Raw genomic sequence first — 20048 nt, forward strand, 5'->3', positions numbered from 1 at the left:
GCAGGAATATTTACTTAGTTGTCAGTTTATTAGGCACACCCAACTCAAACCAAGTCCGTCTAATCCAACAGTAAATCCTCCTTCACACAGGTGATAACGTTCAGTTAGTGTTCACACTACGGCAGAGAGGTGCTGACTCAGCATCACCCTGGAAGACATCCCCGCTGCTGAACTGTGTTATAGTGACAGGTGTTTGTCACTTTGTACAGCCCATTTAAATCGACGAGGCTAAACAACAGAACCAGCTCTTTGTACAACACAGCACAGACTGCAGCCTCCAGAACGACCATCGACTGTGAAACAGTCTGAACACAAGCTGAACATCAACACCTGCGTGAAGGAGGATTTACTGCAGGGCCACTGGGTTAGACAGACTGAGCGCAAAGGTCTAAGGTGAAGATGTGGTGTTAAAATCTGTGTTTAACAGTGGACCAGTGATACACGTGCAGCTTCGTCACATCTGTTTGTCATAAAAACAAAAAACAACATTATTACCTTTAATAGCAGTTTGCAGTAGGGGCCGTTGTGTGTCCGAAGGCCCACCCGTTTGTTTGCTGGTGTTCCCGCTGTCTCTCTGCCGAGCCACAGCTACAGCGATTCCAACCGGAGGGTGGCGCACCTCGCCCTCACCCTCCCGGCCGAAAGAGCGGGCGCTGTCCGGCCGCTCCTGCTCTCTCTTTAGCTGGGGGGGACCCCTCAATGCCCCTGAACCACCTGATCCCACAGATACTCTGTCCCTTTCTCTTTCCTTTTCCCTCTCCCTTTCAGCTTCCATCCCGATGTTACCCAGACCCCCAAAGGGTCCCCTGCCGTCCGCAGGGTGCCTGGAGGATCCAGGACCTTCAGCAGTGAAGTTTCCACTGTATTTAATCAGACTCTGCATAGCTGAAACCTCGGTGGGATCTGCTCCCCTACCCCGCTCTGCGCCACCGGCCCCTCCAGGCCGATAAAGTGCCGATGGGTCCAGGTAGCCCCTCTGACTCCCCTCCTCACATGCACGCCCGTGTCCATGTTGGGAGGGGTGTGTTTGGGGGGAGTGGCTGTGGGCAGAGTGCGGGTTATTGCTGGGCTGGTGAGCCGTGTTGGGGGAATGGGACATTTGTGTGTGTGTCGGCTGGCTGTGGGGAGAGGACAGTGTGTGTCTGTGTTGTGCTGCCAAAGCAGCCATGTGAGTCGTGGCATAGTTAGCCAATGGGCTGATGTTGTTCCACTTAGGCTCCGCCCCTGCCCGCTCTATCCCCAGTCGAACTGAGTGTTTAGAGAGGTCCCTGGTTTCTGGGCTGAACCTTGATTGACTGGAGTATGATGCGTCCTGGCCTCGTTTAGCAACAGAACCACTTGAACAAATGACAGAACCTTCCTCCCTTTGAATGCTTGAGTCACCAGACTTGGAGAGTCGGGGATGATCCATCGGGCTCCTGTAGCTCTCTCTCTCCCTGTCTCCGTCCCGTTCACGCTCTCTCTCTCTGTCTCGTTCCTTTTCTCTGTCCCTGTGTTTCTCGCCGTGTTTGTCACGGGCCTGTGAGGCGATCTGGATGGGCCCAGCCCGCTCGTCGTAAACCTCCACAGAAGGCACATATGTCGGTGCGCTGACCCTCTCTCTCATAGGCTCTCTGGGCGTGGAGGGATGGGGCGGACCAGCGACGGAGGGCTGGAGCGCAGGGGAAAGGACGTAAGAAATGTGGAGGGACCCGGCTGACGCGGCCACAGAGTCGTTCCTCCTCTGTCTGTCTGAGTGAAAGTTTGAGTTCGCGTTAGAGTTGTGGTTGTGTTGGGGTCGAGAGCCGCCCTCTTCATCTCCACTGCCTCTTTCTGTTTCTGGTCCACTGAATCTGCCTGCGCCCCTGCCTGTGGGGAAGGGGGGCCTGGATCTGGGCTGGTGGGGGTGAGGATGGACAGACCACCCGTCTCTGTCTCTCTCTGTGTCCCGGTCTTTCTCGTGTTCCCGATCCCCGCTCTTCGTCCTGCGGTCCTCCTCGCTTCGCCCGTCCTGCGTCAAGTCCACCACGCTGTACAGACGCTGCTCCTCTCTCAAACGCTCTCGCTCCCTGTCTCTCTCCCTCTCCCCCCGGTAAGACCGGTCCCTACCCCCATCCCTGGATGTCCTCTGAGGGGGCGTGGACCTGGACGGGGTGGTTGGGGGAGCAGCTGGGGGGTGGAGAGGCGACTGGCTCAAGGAGGCCGGCAGATAAAAACCCTCTAAAACACAGCAAACATAAAACACATGAGTCTAAGAACACAAAGCCGCTGCAGCACACAGAGAACACCTGCAGTACATCTGTAACAGCCACATCCAAGGAGCACAAGACGAAGTGGTCTCCATCACGGCAAGAGCTTAAAATAAGAATAAATGTCAAACACTAGTCCACCTGTCTGACAAATGTTCCCTATTTATGGCTGCAGGTTCGACCCAGCTCCACAACTACCTGCAGGTTTTCTCACTAAAATGAAAAGGTGCACCCCTCCTGCCACTGATTTAGAGCAGAATATGAGAGGATCTGTAAACTAAACTCAGCCACACATTTCTGTGATGGCAACTGACCTTTGTGGGAGTCGTAGAGGGGGTGCTGGGAGAGTGATGGAGGATCCAGGTGGCCCAGGGACAGGTAAGGACTGGAGTACAGGCTGCTTGGCAGAGGAGGGTAGCCTGAAATCACAGGAACACACAACGTGGCATAATTATACAAAATACATCAATGATATGAATATCATTAGAGCTGCAATAATCTGTCGACCAACAGGAAAACAAAAAAAAAAATCGCCAACTAATCTGATAACTGATTAATTATTTTAGTCTGTGTTTAAGTAAAAAATGCCAAAGAGTTGCTCTGGTTAGCTTCTTGAATTTGAGGGTTAGGTGCTGGACAAAGGGATCGTCTTTTGTTCCAGCATTTTTAAACATAACCAACAGATGAATCAAGAACGAAAATCCTCAGCCCTGCTTGCACAAATGATCATTACCACCGACACACACACACACACACACACACACAAAAACGAACGCTGCATTTCAGATCATTCAGATCTGCTGCTCTGTAAAATGCCAGGAAATAGTGAGAGCCCATGGTGACACATCTTGAAATGTTTTGTTGGACCAACAAGCCAAAACCATAGACATTCTGTTAACTGTCATAGAAAACAAAGAAAACCAGCACAGTCTCCCAGTTGAGAAGTGGGAACAAGTGACATTTTGTTTTTAATATTAAGTCATTGAATATTTATCGTCTCAGACAAGTCAAGATATTAGATCACACGTAAAGCAGACTTTAAATCATGTGAAACTTTTTACACAGACTTAACTGTTTAATCAAACAGTTGAGCGTCACCTGCACCGACTCGTTTACTCGTGAGGTCAGCTCAAGGTTGGTGTCGGGTAAGAATCTGCCCGAGGGCCAGCTGCTGCTCTCAGAGACCAGATCTTAATATAGACAAAGCCTCACACCGGGTGCAACGATCTAGTGTGTAGTGACCGAGCTGGCTGCGACTCCAACGCTGGCTGGTGTCACCGCGCTGGAACACAGGCTTAAAAAACCCCCAGAAAACCAAAAACAGTGCCACCCATGAGAAGGTGATGCATCCTGTTCTCATCACTGTGGACATTTTAGGACGTATCAAAGATGCCGCTGACGTTCCAACTGGTGTAAATCTGTCTCCTCCATCATGAGAGGCAGAAATGGAGAAGGCAGGGGAGGCGGGTGGTGGGGGTGTCCGTGGTTAGAGGAATGCACGGGGAGACAGAAATATAAGAGAAACGATGTGACGAGAGTAAAGGCATGCAGCTAGGTTTCCTGCAAAGCTCCCTCTAACCAAACAGCGAACCCTGATCTCTAACAACTTCGATACAAGGCTCTGTTCAGCTCCGGTGCATCCCAGGCGTATCAAAAGTCTGCCTCATAGCTGCTGCCTGGAAACAGCTCCAGCTGCTAGTAAAGCCAGTCACCAGGCTTTAAGAATCTCTCTTAGGCCATGACGGGCTCTACTCATATCAAAGGAAGCGGCATCTACAGCTGCTTTAACCAGCAGGAGGTTTTAGCTCCTTTAGTGTTAAGATACATCCACTCAGCCTTATACTGAGCCAAAGTAGGAAGGATACAATCAAACATATCAGATGGACCAGTGGTCGACCTGCGTGTTTAAAACCTTACTTCATAAAAGCTCTAATTATCATGTTATATCTGGTTCGCTTCATCCGTACAAAGCTGAAGTGTAGAACCAGAAAACCACTGCTTTACTCGTGGGTCAGCATCATCCCAGGTCCAGACAAAACCTAAAATAAAACCTAATCACACAATTTGATTTGCTGTGTTTAGAAAGCACAAGATCTGTCAATTGGTTTTCAAATGCATCCTCAATGAAATCCATTCGTCCTTTGTTTGGCCACAACGCTCCACAGGACATGTTTCCTCCTATCTGACCTTCTAACTCCAGTGAGATTTGATAAGGAGACACAAAAAGACACGAGGGAATGAGGAGCAATTCAATCACACACTGGACAGGCGCAAGAGAGGACAAACACACACAGAGATATACAGGTCAGGTGACAGATGCTGGAGAAAAGTGGGACAGGAGAGGTGGAGAGAGACAGACAGAGACAAAGTGCAAACTGGGCTGAAAGCTCCAAAAAAGAACAAGCGAGAGGAAGATAAATTACAGTTACATTACAGGTGAGAGTGAGAGAGTGGTGGAAGACAGAGGAGACGCATTTAGGACAGAGCCAGGAGCACAGAGACAGAAATGGAACAGCATCCCAGTGGTGTAAGCAATGAGGAAGAGAAGGGGAACAGGCCTCCGGGGTATTTCACAGGGGACAGAAAAGCAGGAGAGAAGCGGAGAGAGAAAGAAGCATGACTGTTTGTTGAGATGTGCAGATTTACCTTCATGAGCATGTGAAGCCCAGAGCTGAGCCATCTGCAGACCGCTGGGATTGGCTGACCTGTACGCAGGATCAGAGGTCAAGGGGGAAGGGCCGGGATACGCCGACAGGAAGGGACCGGAGCCTGCCGGGAAGGCATCGCCTAGGAGAGATAAGACCGTCATTCATTCTCGAAAGCACAAGAACCAAACTAACAGACCACAAAGACGACTGACTCATACGGCACACACTGTCGCCTCCCTGTGTGCGAGCACAGCCGATAACACACTGATGTTTCTGTGCTGAAGCAGCTTGTTGTAATCACATTATTAGTGAGGCACCGTGCACTCCGCTTCAACAAGGCCGACCACAGACAGACTGCACAGCAAAGGAAAGGACAGTTAATGTAACCAGCAACTAAAACCACAGCGCTCGCAGCAGGAGAGGAGCCGTGTATTGCTGACAGGGCAATGGGGAGGCGCCTCCACAGATGATTATCTGTTATTATTCTTCTATGGTTAATGATTTATGGTTATGGTTCTTTTACTGCTACATTACAGCCTTCTTAATGTTGACACTGGCTTGAACAAGATGTTGCTAACCTCGATGGAACTCACTCAGTTAAACAAAAAAGTCACGTGCTGTGTAGGGATTGTTACCCAGTCTGAGAAGAAGCCCCATTCCATTCCCAACACGTCTGTAAACGGCCAGTTTCTAGGGCCAGTAGGGATGAATGTTTATTCAAGTGTACTGGTCTGTAGGTGCCTCTTATTTAGTCGACACGAAGTCTCGTGTTTCCTGTCATGTGTGAAATAAAGTTAAGTAAAATCCTGCCCAACTGCTGGTGGTGAATGAGGCGCTTCGACGTCAGCACCCTGTGGATTTTCTTATCAGTTTGGTCTATGAAGAAAATTGCAAACATGCTGATTGCAACTTGCCCGGGCGACACCCTCGTGTGCAAACCCACTCAGATTACTTCATTAAGACAAACCAGCAAATAGTCTCATCTGAGAAACTCACAACACAACGTGATATTTCTCACTATTTGACCAAACCAATCAGCCTGATCAATTAATCAAGAGACTGTTTCAGCTCTACTCTGTACATTTGTCCAGCTTGAAAACAACATTTAAATCTGGTACTTGGTTTCATACATCAACCGATGAAGAGCAGAGCCGAGCTGCCGGTGGAAAAACAGAATCATTAAGCAAATCATACTGTGGCACGCGCCCGAGTATTGATCTGCTGTGCCTCAGTAAACTCACACACTCGCGTTTGAACAAGCTCCTTTATTTGGCAGTGGATTAATTTAGATTGATAATAACAGGAAAAGGAATGAGTTGTTGGTCTAATCCATAACATCAAAGCAAGTGGTTCGTAAGGTATGTGACATGGACTGAATTCAGTTTTTAAATACCGATGGTCTGACTTTGACTCAAACATGACCGACTCCTGTAGATGAGGCTGAGACGGGGAAGAGGTTCAGAGAGAAGAGGGTGAGACAGGTCAGACCTGCGTCTTAATACATGTTGAAATAAACATTTTTATGAAGTTTAATGTCTACATTTTTATCTTTACCAGTAGTTCAAATAGCACATTTCATTCACACAGCAGAAAAAAACTATGGTGGGCCTGTGGGACCCAGTAGAGCTCCATGTCTAGCAACGCCCCTGAAATCAATCATTTAAACAGCAAATAAAAATATTTCAGCAATGCAGGCAGAAAGAAGACAAGCGTAAAGAACAGATGTACAGGACAAACGTATAAGGTACAGAGCACTGAGGTTTGGGATTTAGTACCAGTGGATTTAACTATTTTCATGTATTGATTTTTCAGACACACTGAATAATAACAGTAACACTATGACTGATGGGAACAATCAGCTTTTTACATTCAACTTATTTCAGAAGCAGCTGGTTGGTAACAAATGATCCCTTCTACTGCATAGGCTGCATGTGCACGTCACACACTAACCCACACGATCAGTTATTGATCGTTTTTAATCAGACGCCGTCATCTGCACGTGTGCAATCTGCCCACGTCTAAACTTTGAACCTTTGAACTGCCTCTTCCAATCACAAGCTCCCGAGAGCAGGAAAAGGCCTCATGTTTAGTTGAGCCCCCCCCCTCCCATTACCGAACACACCGCACAGCCATCACCTTGATAAAACGAACTGTGTGTGTAAGGGAAAGGGTTCTGCCTGTGGACGATGGGGAAGGGGGTGTGTGTGTTTGTTAGTCCTGTGGGAACCACAGTCGTACTGTGCTTGCTGAGTTTCTCCTGCATCTAAATCAGTACATTAAACCTGCAGTCAGTCCACACACACACACACACAGCATTTTAAATCAATACCAACACGAGCTTCTCAGTAAACCACAAGCAAGAGGCACACACACCCACACACACACACACCCACACACACGAGTGCAGTGTGCCTTTATTTTCTGCTCTGAAGATTTCTATGTAGGTGGATCCTTCTACACCCAGTTCCTGTCAGACACATGCATTCAACTCCACGTACGCGTAGCTTAAGTAGCTGCTCTGCATCGTTCTACGATCACTGACGTGCAAACAGTTGTGTGCGTGTTTGCAGTGAGTGCCCTTCGAGTCAGACACACTGCAGGAACCACACACACACACACACACACACACACACAAGAACAAATACACACATGCAAAAGAAAAGCAAGCATAAACACATGCAAAGACACACACATGGAAACACGCCTTTATTAATTCGCACATGAACACAAACGTGCAAACATGTACAAACACACATACAAAGCCTGTGATCAGCCTTCAGTTAGTCTCAGTACATTAACTCTGCTGAAGAACACACCCCCTCATCCTGCTTGGACGAACACCATCGGGTGTTGTCTCATGGCACAATGCATTATTCATCACAGCAGAGACCTGTTCACACGCTGAAGTGAAGTGGGTCTTATCCACCTGTCTCACTGCCGTCATCTGCTGTGTCCCCTTTGTATGCATCTTTCAAATCATGTCATTTCCAAACTTAACAATTTTGGCAACAGTGAGGGGTTTAAAGCCGCAGCCAACAGCCCTGAGGTAGCTGCTTTGTCAGAAAGTCAACACAGGAGCAGCTGCTGGATCCGTCACAGTGCAGCCAAACAATCGGAGGCTGCTTAAGAGAGCTGATAAAATGTCTATTTGTTTCTAATGCACTGCACATTTCACATCCAGCCACTCCTGACGTTTCCACGTAAAGTATAACATGCAAAAAATACAAAGAACCCCGTTTTCCAGCCTTCACTGCCGTGTGCGTCTGTGTGCGCCAGCGATGTTGTTCTAACAAATTATTCTCAATTATACTTTTCATTTTCTAATGGTTACCTGCTGTGTGTGAGGAGCACGATGTAGGTGAACACACTCACACTCACACACAGGGGACATTCACAAGCAGCGCCCGTCAGCCACGATGAGGTCCCGCTCAGATGTCAGCGCTTTCCATTCCTCAAGGCCAAACGCCAGGTTCTGTCTAGCACATGAGCCGCAGGCTTCCCACTGGAGTACGGATCAATCTCAGCCGCCTACAGGCCCTTTATCCATGTGTGCACAGTTACGCTCTGTGCCAGCGATCAGGAAAAATCCCAAAGTCCCTTTTCCCCTTACTGAACAGCATGAGGGAGGAAAAACAGGGCGGACTGGAATGACGGGAAACATTTGCACTCTTTGTTCCAGAAACAACATCCAAATGGAGGCTGAGGGGGAAATGTTTCTTTAAATGTTTTCAAATTGGTCTTTCATTGCCTCCCTCTGTCCTTCTCTCAGCCCTTTTCATTCCTCCCTGTCTCTCTGTTAACAAATCCATCCTGCACACACACACACACACACACACACACACACACACACACACACACACACACAGCTTCCACTTCACAAGACAGTTTGCCATATTGGGACAAGCGGGCTGCCGAGAAACACGCTCTCTGACTTCCAACATGCTCTGAGCCTCCATTTTCAGAAACACATTTCAACATCAGAGGAGAAGGACTGTAGATCGGGTCTGATAGACACTGCTGCAAATTTCTCTCTCTCTCACACACACACACACACACACACACACACAGCGAAAATCAGTGCAATCAAACTCAACAACCAGAGTCTCAGGTGCAGATCAATCTAAGATGGACACAACAGAATCCAAACCCGCTGGAACACGTAGAAAAGCACAATAATGGAAGAGAAAAACCTCTGGTACAAATGTGTGACACACACACACACACACACACACACACACACAGTGTGTGAACCCATCTGGTCTCCATCACTGCTGTTCAGAGCTGGAAAACAGTGAAACAGTAAAACTCAGCACTGAAGCTGGAAACCATTAAGCCCTCACTCACAGAGGCGAAGGATGCGCTGGGATCCAGTCCACGTCTGATGACACATCTCCGTCTCTGTGCACGAGAGGATTGGCTCAGCATGTGCAGCATCTGGTTTACATTTCAAAATGTAAAAGTCTGGTTTTTCTGTTTTCAGTTGTTTAGAGGAAACAATTTTGTTTGTGCATTTGTGAAATCAAGCTGAACACAAGCGGTTTGTCGACCTCGCAAAGAAACGTCTCCATGACAAGTTCAAGTTACAACAGGTTTCACAAACGGCGCTGCAGTGAGGTAACATGGCGGGGCTCTTTCTTTTTCGCACTGTTCTGTTTGATAAATAAACTAAACATTTGCAAAATACAGAAAAATGATTCAAATCTGTTGTCACAGATCGATCACAATAATGAACAGAAAGCCCCAAAATAACATTTTTGTTTTTGCTATAACAAAAGCAAGAAAACGTTCCCTAGAAACCGTATGGTGATCTGTAATTTCTCTGAAGAAAAGTGTCATAGGAAGTGGTGTGTTAATATCAAGTGAAGAAGGTACCAGGAGGAACTGAGGGAAGGAAACAAAGCCTGGTAACTGTTCACATCTTGAGCTGTTAATAAACACAGCTTCAAGCACAAAATGGGAAAACGGACCATATACAAGCTTCACACTGCTGACGCTGGAACTGAGCAGCAAATAAATCCGACCACAGGACTGTATGACTGATGGGAAAGTGTGAATACATCTCCCCACACAGGTTTTTGTTATATGAAGTTGCAAACCTCTTGGCTGCAGAGGTAAAACTAGACAGCACGCAGAGAGCGCAAAACTCCGTCAAGGTAGCTCAGTTTCCCCATAATGCCATTCGACTCAAAGGCAATTAACCCATGATAGTTTGACCCTCATAATGATTGTTTGGCCATGAAAACCTCCCTCTAGCATTTGGAATCGCATTGATACCACTAGCAGTTAAAATGATGTTTCACTTTCGGTGGTTTTCTTCAGGATCCAGCTCGGTAACTTCTGCTGACATCAGTGAGAATCTGATCTTAGTTACAGGAGGACGTTTTTCATCAACCCTTTAAATGTGAACATTCTGGATCAGGAGATCTGGAATATTACATGGATCCAGATCAGACTGTGTTCTACACCGTCATCGTTCCCACAGACAAATCAGCTGCACATCATCTCTGTAATGACAGAAATGTTTCTTTATTAGTTTGTTGGAATAAAATGTGCAACTCAGACCAAACCATACTCGTCAAAAGGGTTTGGTTAAAGTGTTTTAAAAGTGTATTTACTTGTGTCTGGTAAACTTAAAGTTATTTTCATTATGAATAACAGACAGACTACTTTGACTTGAAGTGGTACCAAGCAGATATTGGACAGGTGAAGCTGCTGTGAGGCTGTTTTTAGTGCAACAGGTTCAGAACAATGTGACTCTAGGAAGATGTCGACTCATCTGTAAATAAATGACAGGCTGTTACATAGTGGAACATGGTGTGAACAGAGTCAGAACAGTGAGTCAGCCGCAGGCCGGGACGACATAGGGCAACTTGCATAAGAATCAGCTGCTGTGATGTTGTAATCGAAACCATCAGTAAAACCCTCACTCAGCATTTCCCCCCCCCCAACTCCTGGACATGTGAGCGCACTGGTTTAATTCACAACTAGGTCAGATACAACATAGTGGAACATGTGTCAAAACAAAAAAAAAAAAAAGTCCCCCGCCTTGGAAACTGGGATCCAACCACAACACTGGTCTTCTGTAGTGAAGCCTGTGAACAGTAGCAGCACACATTGACTTGACATAGCAGGAGAAGCACAGCCTCTCCAATGCATCTGCTTTATTTAAACAACTGCCAGCATTAAAACAGTGCTCGGGCCTGCGTGGGTACCAGCTAATGCTGTTAGGCGGTGCATTAAGACATGCACATTTCATCTTGGTTCCTCTGGTTGTGTCTGATAAATCAGACATTACGATGGCGGACGGAGTTCCTGACGTCTGTAGGGAATACTACTGAACCGCGGGCACCCCAGGGGGATGATCGAGGTGGGGGTTTTAATAGCTGATGCAGAGCGGGGGGGCCGATATCTTAATATTTAACACTAATGAATTATGAAAACATTTGAATTATTTCAAGCCTCTGAAAATAAAAACGAGCATCATCTGTTTGCTCCATTCTGTGTTTCCCTTTAAACCTTTTTCAAGTGAATCCTGATCGGTGTGAGACCCACTGCCGCTCATTTCTCACAAAACAACATTTTGTTGCAGTTTTCCAGTGATGAAATCTAATAGTTTTTGATATTGTTTCATATAACAGGAGTTCATGAGGTTGACTGTTGTGGTAGTCTTTAGTTTTCTTACTTAGTTTGAATTACTCGTTTGGTTTTTCATGTATTTCATTTATCATGTTGGCAGTAGCCACAACATTGAAGGAAATATACATCGTCAGTATGTAGGATGTGATCTAAGACAAATTACCAGGCTGCAGTTTGAGGAGAGGTCACAGGAAGGGACAACAGTTCACTTGGACATTCAGTATTGCTCCATTAGAGGTCTTAGGTTAATGGGAAGGACACGCTGTGCAGACCATGGCGCAAGTCTCCATCTGCTGTGAAGCTCCTCCTCTCCATCCAGTTTCTCTTCCTCTAGGAGGAGATGGTTCTCTGTTGAACTGCAAAAACAACTCTATCTGCTAATAAGCACCAAGGTTTCATGTCCAAAAAGCTGAGAGTAAACAGCCAGGGTGCCTTTATGCATCCACAAAGGAAAGGAGGTTCTTTCAAGCTAAACAATAAAGTTCTTTGGAGTGTTTTCTTTTGCTAGCTTGATTACAGGAAGGTTAGCGGGTGCTAGCGATTGGTGGTTCCTCACTGGAGGAAGATGGAAGTTTCTGTGTGGGTTCATTGTCACGAGGAGATGGAAGATTGAAAAGGAGAAGACGAGAGGTTCAAGGCTTTCTGGCAGTTCCTGTCTTTGGACGTCCAGACCGTTTCAGGCAGTACACCTGTAGTTTGGTTGTAGTAGTTGGGTTCACATTAATCTTGTATCTCAGAAAATCAATTTAGTAACTTTTTTAATTTTTATTAAACTTTTTAAATTTAGTTCGATTCTCCTGCTGTGTTCTTCAAAGCACCTCACCCGGGTCAGGGTCACCCCCAAGGAGAAAGGTAGGAGACCCCCACTGTTACATGGTGATCAGGTTCTGGAGGTATTGCAGCTACACACACCCCAAAAGACAGAGTGGTTTCCATACTGCATGGGACTGGCTTATAGAGGTTATAATACTGAGAGGGGTCTGTTAGGAGCTGCTTGACTGAGGCGGGGTGATCCTGTTCCAATTCTGACAGATCAGCTCGATAAGGGAACGACGTAGAGACCCCAGGTCCGGCAGGTAGCCGCTTCTAGGACATTAAGGGATTGTCGCTCATCACGCTTGATTCTCTGGGTTTACTATGGTCAGCACGTTCCCAGCATGAGTAATGTTGCACTAAGAGGGTCTTAAAGAGTCTCACATATACTGTACATATGTAACATTCATATTCCGTCGGGGCACCGCTCTATGTGTGACTGAGCTTGTGTTTACGGTACAAATCAAAAAACTAAACTATTAAAAAAACACACAGAACAAAAAGACACTGAGGAGGCTGCAGACCTCGTCAGCGCTGATATCGGCTGATGCCGATTATCTAAAAACGCCAAATATCGTCCAGCCTACTAATCAGTCCATCACCAGCTTGAACCATTTTAGAGAAAACAGACATTAAAGATCTCAGGCACAAGCCTATAACAGCCTGCACCAACACCCAAATGAATCCACAATGGTTTATTGGTGCCTCGTTGGTTCTCAAGTTGTTTCTGTTGCTGACGATTAATAAGACAACTTGAGAATTAAAGAAGCACAATTGTTTTGATGGCACCAACATGAGTCAGCGCTTCAGAGTCATTCACTAATGAGGCGCTGCTTGCTGTGTTTTTATTTTCCTGCACAAACAAATAAAGGTTTTTTTAACATCCTGATAACCTGAGGCTCCAGCTTCACCAACTCGTCCAGACCTGCGTGCTTCACTTGTTAGTCAAATTATATCTGAACTGTCAGATGAAGGACGGGCTCATTAAAAACAGAGGATGATGGAGGAACTGAGAACAGCAGAGCGGGGATGTAAACTGGTCACCTCTTACATTAATGAGTGGGGATTGAGAGTGTAAATGCTTGAGTTATGACTAAGGTCTCTTGAGCCAGTCCTCCATTAACGCCCATCATTCCAGGGCCAGTGCACGTCTGAACATGGCCTAAGTCATGACACTGTGACAGCGCGTCGGCGTGTACCGCACCAGGACCCCGAGACTGAGGCAGCTAATTGGAACCCGAGTCACCTCCAGTCAAACACATCCCAGACGCTCAGGTCTGCTGCACCTCACAGGAAAGACAAGTTTGTGTTTGATCTGTTGTGAAACTGTAAAAGCTGCTCTGACAGCTGGATTGAAATTCAGCTAAAGTGTGCAGGAGGCGCCCTGCGTCGTGCTACTGCACCCAGAAACCTCCTGTGAAGAAGGCAGGTGTTATTTTGACACACACCTCAACGCCAGCAAACGCTCACGCCTCAGGCGCACACACACCCACACACAAAAATATGCTACAGCTACACTCACACCTGTAGCGTGGCTTTTAGGTCAACACTGATCATGAACGAAGAAGTGGTTTAAACCAGCACGGGGCCCAATGACAGGAACGATCAGATCGGTTTGAAAAATAAAAACTACAGGACACTTTCTGAACTAAGACTGATCCTGAGCCGTGAGTCTTTAGGATGGGACAACATATCACAGAATACACACACAGAAACATCACTATATGCATCGTTTTGTCTAGCGCTACACATCAGGTGGTCTCCACACACCAGCGTATTTAATAAGACGAGTCAAAGACGAGTCTAGTTTTTAAATCGGTGACAGTGGTGAAAATTCTTTACTCAGATAAAAGTAACAATAGATCAGTGTAAAAACATACTACGCTACAAATCTTGCAGTGAAAATGTACATAAAGCACCAAAAGTTAAAGACGTCATTGTGCAGAATTTCACATTAATATAGACCAAACTGTTGGATCATAATGACCGATGCATTATTCTGTTCGTCCCTTTAATGTTGCAGCTGGTCAACATGGAGCTCACGTTAACTTCCTGTCATACTTCACATCCTGCTGCGTAGCCTGTGGATTTCCTCCTGGGGATCAGTCTGATGATTATACTGTATTTTGTTTTATTCATTTGATTCTGAAAAGGAGCTAAAATGACCAAATACATGTAGTGCAGTAAAAAGTACACGATCTACCTCTAGACACAGCAGTATGACGTAATAAAACATGAAAATACTCAAAATACAGATACCTCAAAATTGTACTTTAATACAGTAACTGAGTAAATGTACTTGGTTACTTTCCACCACTGATCAGTGACATTTCAGTCCTGTTTTTTTAATATTTACACCCAATGATCACTTTATTAGGTACGACTGGGTACAATCCAACACACCACGCTGCACCTCTCCACATCCACCCCGTCACTGACATCTCCACGCCGCTTGTTGTTTTTGCATCTTGTAGATGAACTGAGTTCATGAACGTTACTGAATGGTGCTTCTTACTCACAGCGCCGCACCAGGTCCTCTCCATTCGTCTGCCTTTCACATCAGTGTTTATCTTAAATGCAACACAATTCATCACAGTTTCAGAACGTTTATCTTTAGTCTCACCCAATGAGCTCGACCGGCTAAAACAGATGTTTCAACAGAAACGTTCGACTGTTCTCACACATCAAACCTTCTCTCGCGTTCTGAACTGCACCCGAGTGTCCTGGGAGGAAAGTTATGAACCTTATGTAACGGGACGTAAAGCGACGACACACAGCCCGACACTCAGACATAACACAGCGTGTGACCTTTGTGTGCGCTGGAGGCTGTTTGACTTGAAGAGAAGGTTCTGGCACAGGGAAGGACTTAGCTAATGCTTCGGGTATGTCGACATGCCACGGCACGCTCGTTTTCACTCACACACACACACACAGGGCCATCACTCTCGTGTTTGACAGCTGTGTGTGTGTATGACTGTGCCGTTTTTCTGCCTCTGACAGGTTTATTGAAGCAGGGCAGCAGCGCCTTGTGCTTTCTCTTAAGGAGCCTGTTTTCTCTCCTGAAGGATCCAATTAATCTGAGAGGGGACGTGTCCGAGCCAGATCTTCTCACACGCACTTACGTGTGTGTGTGTCTTGAATACATATAAACACACACTCACCACATTAATTTTAACATAAACAGAGACACTAAGTAAATTGTGTGGATGACAAATTATGTCAGGCAGGACAACCCTGGCCTGCCCTGCAAGCTGCATGAATTATACTCATGGACCTGTGTGTGTGTGTGTGTGTGTAAGAACATTTAAAGGGCTACTGCATTTATCAAACCGTGTTTGATTGTGTTGTGGTCAGCATAAATCTCTTCATTTCCCTCTGCACAGAGCCCCTGGGGAAACCCCAGCCCTAACTGCGCTAAGCACAATCACATGCACATGCACCTACTCCCTTATACAATCTCAGCCCTCTCATCTACACACACACAGACACACACACACACACAATCTCAGCTCTTATGTGAAAACTAAAACAGTGCAGGGGCTGCAGCCATTTGTCTTGTGCAGGTTTCATCAACTTCTCTCCTATACAACACATACATGTGCCGTCTCCCGCCAATCTTCTCATGTGAACACTAAAAATGTGCATGCATTTGAGTGTGTGTGTGAGACAAAAGAGCAGAGAAGTTGCTGTTGGGGCCTGTTATCCCTCAGGTCTCACAGAGAATGGACGCCACCCATTTTCACCTTGCGTAACCTGCTCCTGTCTCTGCGATGTCACCCCACACAGTTAAACAATGGCCAACAACAGCCATTTATGTGTGTTCCTGTGACAATTTTTGTCCTCAACACCCGGAAAACTGCTGCCAGTGCACAGGAAGTGATGTGTTTTGTGTTTCCCGCAGCTGCAGCGATGCTTTGCTCAGAAAAACTGAGAATTCAGATGTGCATCTAAAGAAGAACGTGTTATTTGACTGTATTATTCTGTGGTGCACGTGACATCTACTGCACGCCTGCCTGCCTGTCCTGGCAAAGGGGTGCCTCCTCAGTTCTCTTCCACGGTTTCCATACAATTCAGCCGTCTAAGGACAGAGGGTGCACATTTTGAGTGACGTATCACAGTTGGACTAGGTGAAGCAGGCAGATCTGATTCAGCTTGAAGGTGGCGTGAGGCAGTTTGGAAGGTGCACGGGTAAAGAAGTTAAGAACAACATGGCTGTATTTTAGCTGCAGACAGTCTGTAACACATTGTGTATTATGTGTTATCACTGTAATCCCACAGTGTGGTTGTGGAAAACACCACTCTGGCGCTGGACCAGGCCGAGCTGTAACTCATCCTTCCACGTTCATCTGTCACTCAGATGGAACCATTTCTGACCTATTCTTCCTTCTTGATAGAATCTGTTCACAATAAGAAAATCACCTGCGACCACTTCATCCTGTAACAGTAATGGTGCCGTTTTGGCATCTCGGCACAGTCACACTTCAGCAGGTCCCAACTCGGCTGCTCAGACGCAAGAGGGAGGGGGACAAGGAGGCCGACGCCAGATGGCCTCAATCTGTGACGAAGGTTCCTGCAACCTCCAGTAGAGAGAGGACCATTTACAGCTATAAACAGTGAATAAGACCTTCGGCTGACTCGATGTAACCTGTGTGGAAACAGAGGAATAGGTGCAGCGCGGCAGGAAGCAGGAGCTGCTGTTACAAGTTACCTTTGTTGCTGCAGGTTCAAGAAGCACAAATGTCAAACTATGTGCAGCTTCGCAGTGCATTTAAAACAAATGTTAAGCTGCTTCGCTCGCGCTCTCTCTCTCTCTCACACACACACACACACACACACACACACACGTATCTGTCAAGCTGGAGTTGTGGAAATAAGGGAGACACTCTGCTCCGTTAAGTCGGGTGGAAATCTTATTAAAACTGAAGTAAAAAAGAAAATAAGGGAGACTCCTGGGAAAGAAGAGTGTGCTGGCAGCTCCAAACAGTCGACCCTGCTGTCGAGAGCTCAGCCAAAAACAACAGTCCAACAGAAAAAATGTCTTGAATTCCATGAAAACCATAACAAAAACAGCAGCGGGACGACCTTGGCTCCTCTGGTTACACGCTGGCTGATCGAGTGCCGGATTCATGCGGTTTATTGCAATTAAATGGGAACATTAGGAACATTTGCAATTACTGTGTAATTATCATGTAATAGGGCGGCAGTGTTATTACAAGCATGGGACTGAGATCTCACTTGGGTTTGGTTAATGTAATGTGTGGGGATTTGACACTGCAGAGCGCCATAAAGCTAAATGACCCGTGTCGTACAGTGGTGTGTTATTGGATGGAGGCTGAGTGTGTGTGTGTGTGTGTGTGGTGCAGATTCGGAGAGAGAAGGTCAATGTGTGGGCAGAATCAAATGGATCTCGTTTTAAAAGGAGTGTTTAAACGGCCAATCTGGGCTAGAACAGTGGTTGGGTCGCTTCCACTCCACACAAGCACATCAACAGTTTTGAGCTGGTTTCAGACAGAAATGTCTTCCCAGCTGAGAAGACGCTGCTGCTGCTGCAAAAACACATCCACTACAGTAAATCCACACTTCTCATTTCACGTGAAAATATTTCCACCTCCCAGTGAAGGCACAAACGTCTTCAGCTATCTGCGATAAACTGCACTCTGCTACTTCTCTTTTCCATCCATCAATCATCCCAACACTCCCTGCTGCGAGTTGATTTCATCTCTGACAGCCTGTGAGTGGAGTGTGTGGGCTCTGCCAGTGTGTCACATTAACGCTTCATCAGAGCCCTGCCCTGCCAGCACCGCCTCACTTCACCAGACCTCCAGTACCTCATGCTCCACATTACGAGCACGACACTGAAGCCACATTCAGCGAAGAGGGCGAGGGGAACACAGCTGGAATATTATTGTCCGCAGTGTTTACCTCTGAAAAAGAAGCTAGAAAAACTGTAACTGTATCTCTGAGTGCAGCTACATGACTTCATGGGGATGTAAGTAACTTGATGAGGGCGTTTGTCAGACTTTCCATTTTCCAAAAGACACAGCAGGCCTGTTTCCTACACACACACACAAAACATGGTTGGCACTTCTGACCACAAAACTGTAGACAAAGATGCTGTGTTATCTGTTTTTGCCCAAAGTTATTTCAAGGCTTCCACATTTCTCATTGCAGGAGCAGACGTCACTGTGCAGGCAGTGAAAATAAAAAGGAAAATCACCAGCTCAGCAGGGAATAACATGCACTGTAGCTGATCTACAGGAACACACAAACACACACGGCAGGTAGAGAGGGATGTGAACAAGCATATGGGGGGGGGTTCGCCTTCTCTTTATTGGCCAAACACATCTGAAACATCCAGTCTGCTTGTACCATGCACACAGTAACCTCTCACACACACATTCCCCAGTGCACTGAAGCAGCAGTGGGAATGTTCAGCAGAACTGGTACAAATGTAGAAAAAGAATTCTGCATCAGCTCTTTGCCAAATGTTCCAGGAAAGTGGCATTTACTCTAAATCCTGCAGACTGAAACACAGCCAGCCTTCGCTCTATCAGCCCTTTAAGGTCACAGCTTTAGCAGCCCCACTCTCCCAAGCACGCGCGTGCACACACACACACACACACACACATACATACTAACTTCAGAATTGATTAGAACCTTTATTCTAAAAGCTGAAGCTCCATTAAGAGATTTTTTTGACATGATCATCAAAGCAATCCAAAACCACTGCACCCCGACCTGCACACCGGTGCATCAGAATACACGCAACAACCTTCAAGACTCTGCGCAGTTTGTGCCTTGAACCCCGACGTAGTGTGTGTGTGTGTGTGTGTGTGTTGGAAAGTGCCAAGTAATTTTCCGCTAATGCGTTGGACCCTGCAAAGGCTGACAGTCCTTAACACGATTCCATCCTTTCACATTTGAAACTTGTCACAGCTTTAAAGCAGCTACTCCTTCACACCAAATCTACATCTGGCTCCTTTTTCCACAGGACACCGCAGCGATGACCGCACACACCAACTGTGCGCAATTTTGCACCGCGTAATTTCAAGTTAATATTTAATCATTTGAAGGTTGCGCTTTTGAGGCAAACACGATAAAGCAGTGTAGCAGTCTGACATCATATACTCACTGTGGTGCGGATGTAGGTTAATGGCCGATGGCAGGAATTTTCCAGAGTGGAGAGGCGGCGGATGACTCGCGCCCAAGTGACCGGGCGAGGGTGGGATCCTCCCGGCTGCTGCTGCTGCTCCGAGTCGGTGAGACTCCATTGCGAGCCCCGCCAACAACGGAGATGGTACGTGGACGGATCGGGATGGTCCAAAATCTCTGGCATCCATTATCCACAGCGGGGAAAGTTGTAAGAAGGAACAGTCCGTTCGGATAGGCCCCCTATTCCGAATATAATAACGTCTTTAGCTTTCCAGGCGATTCCGGCTCCTTTTCGGCCATTCTCCACACCTAAAAAACACAACAAGGGGGAAAACAAATCGCTTGATTCACAATCCAAGTATAGACCGAACAAACTGCTGGGAACTGCTAGTTTTAGGATTTGTCCTCTTTCCAGCGAACAGGCGGCCCATATGTGCAGTGACGCAGTTTGGAAAACCACTTCAAAACTAAACGTTGGATACCGGCTGCTCGACGTCAAGACCACACGAGCTGCTCTCGGTCCTCGGTCTGCAGGTCTTAACCCACCGTAAACTTAAATCCACAATATTTT

General features: G+C 46.6%; 1 protein-coding gene across 1 annotated transcript in view; it reads right to left on the minus strand.

Moving 5' to 3' along the window:
* The window catches only part of tnrc18 (trinucleotide repeat containing 18), a 50651-nt gene that overhangs the window by 29096 nt on the left and 1507 nt on the right, over positions 1-20048 (minus strand). Inside the window, exons 2-5 of the mRNA XM_020621268.1 lie at positions 19458-19786; positions 4875-5015; positions 2543-2647; positions 496-2199 (exon numbers count right to left, since the gene is read on the minus strand). Of these exons, the coding sequence (XP_020476924.1) occupies positions 496-2199; positions 2543-2647; positions 4875-5015; positions 19458-19665 (2158 nt within the window). The 5' untranslated portion in view covers positions 19666-19786. The remainder of the gene's footprint in view (positions 1-495; positions 2200-2542; positions 2648-4874; positions 5016-19457; positions 19787-20048) is intronic.

The sequence above is a fragment of the Monopterus albus genome, unplaced genomic scaffold (assembly GCF_001952655.1).
Source record: "Monopterus albus unplaced genomic scaffold, M_albus_1.0 scaffold256.1, whole genome shotgun sequence".
In the NCBI taxonomy this organism is placed as follows: Eukaryota; Metazoa; Chordata; class Actinopteri; order Synbranchiformes; family Synbranchidae; genus Monopterus; species Monopterus albus.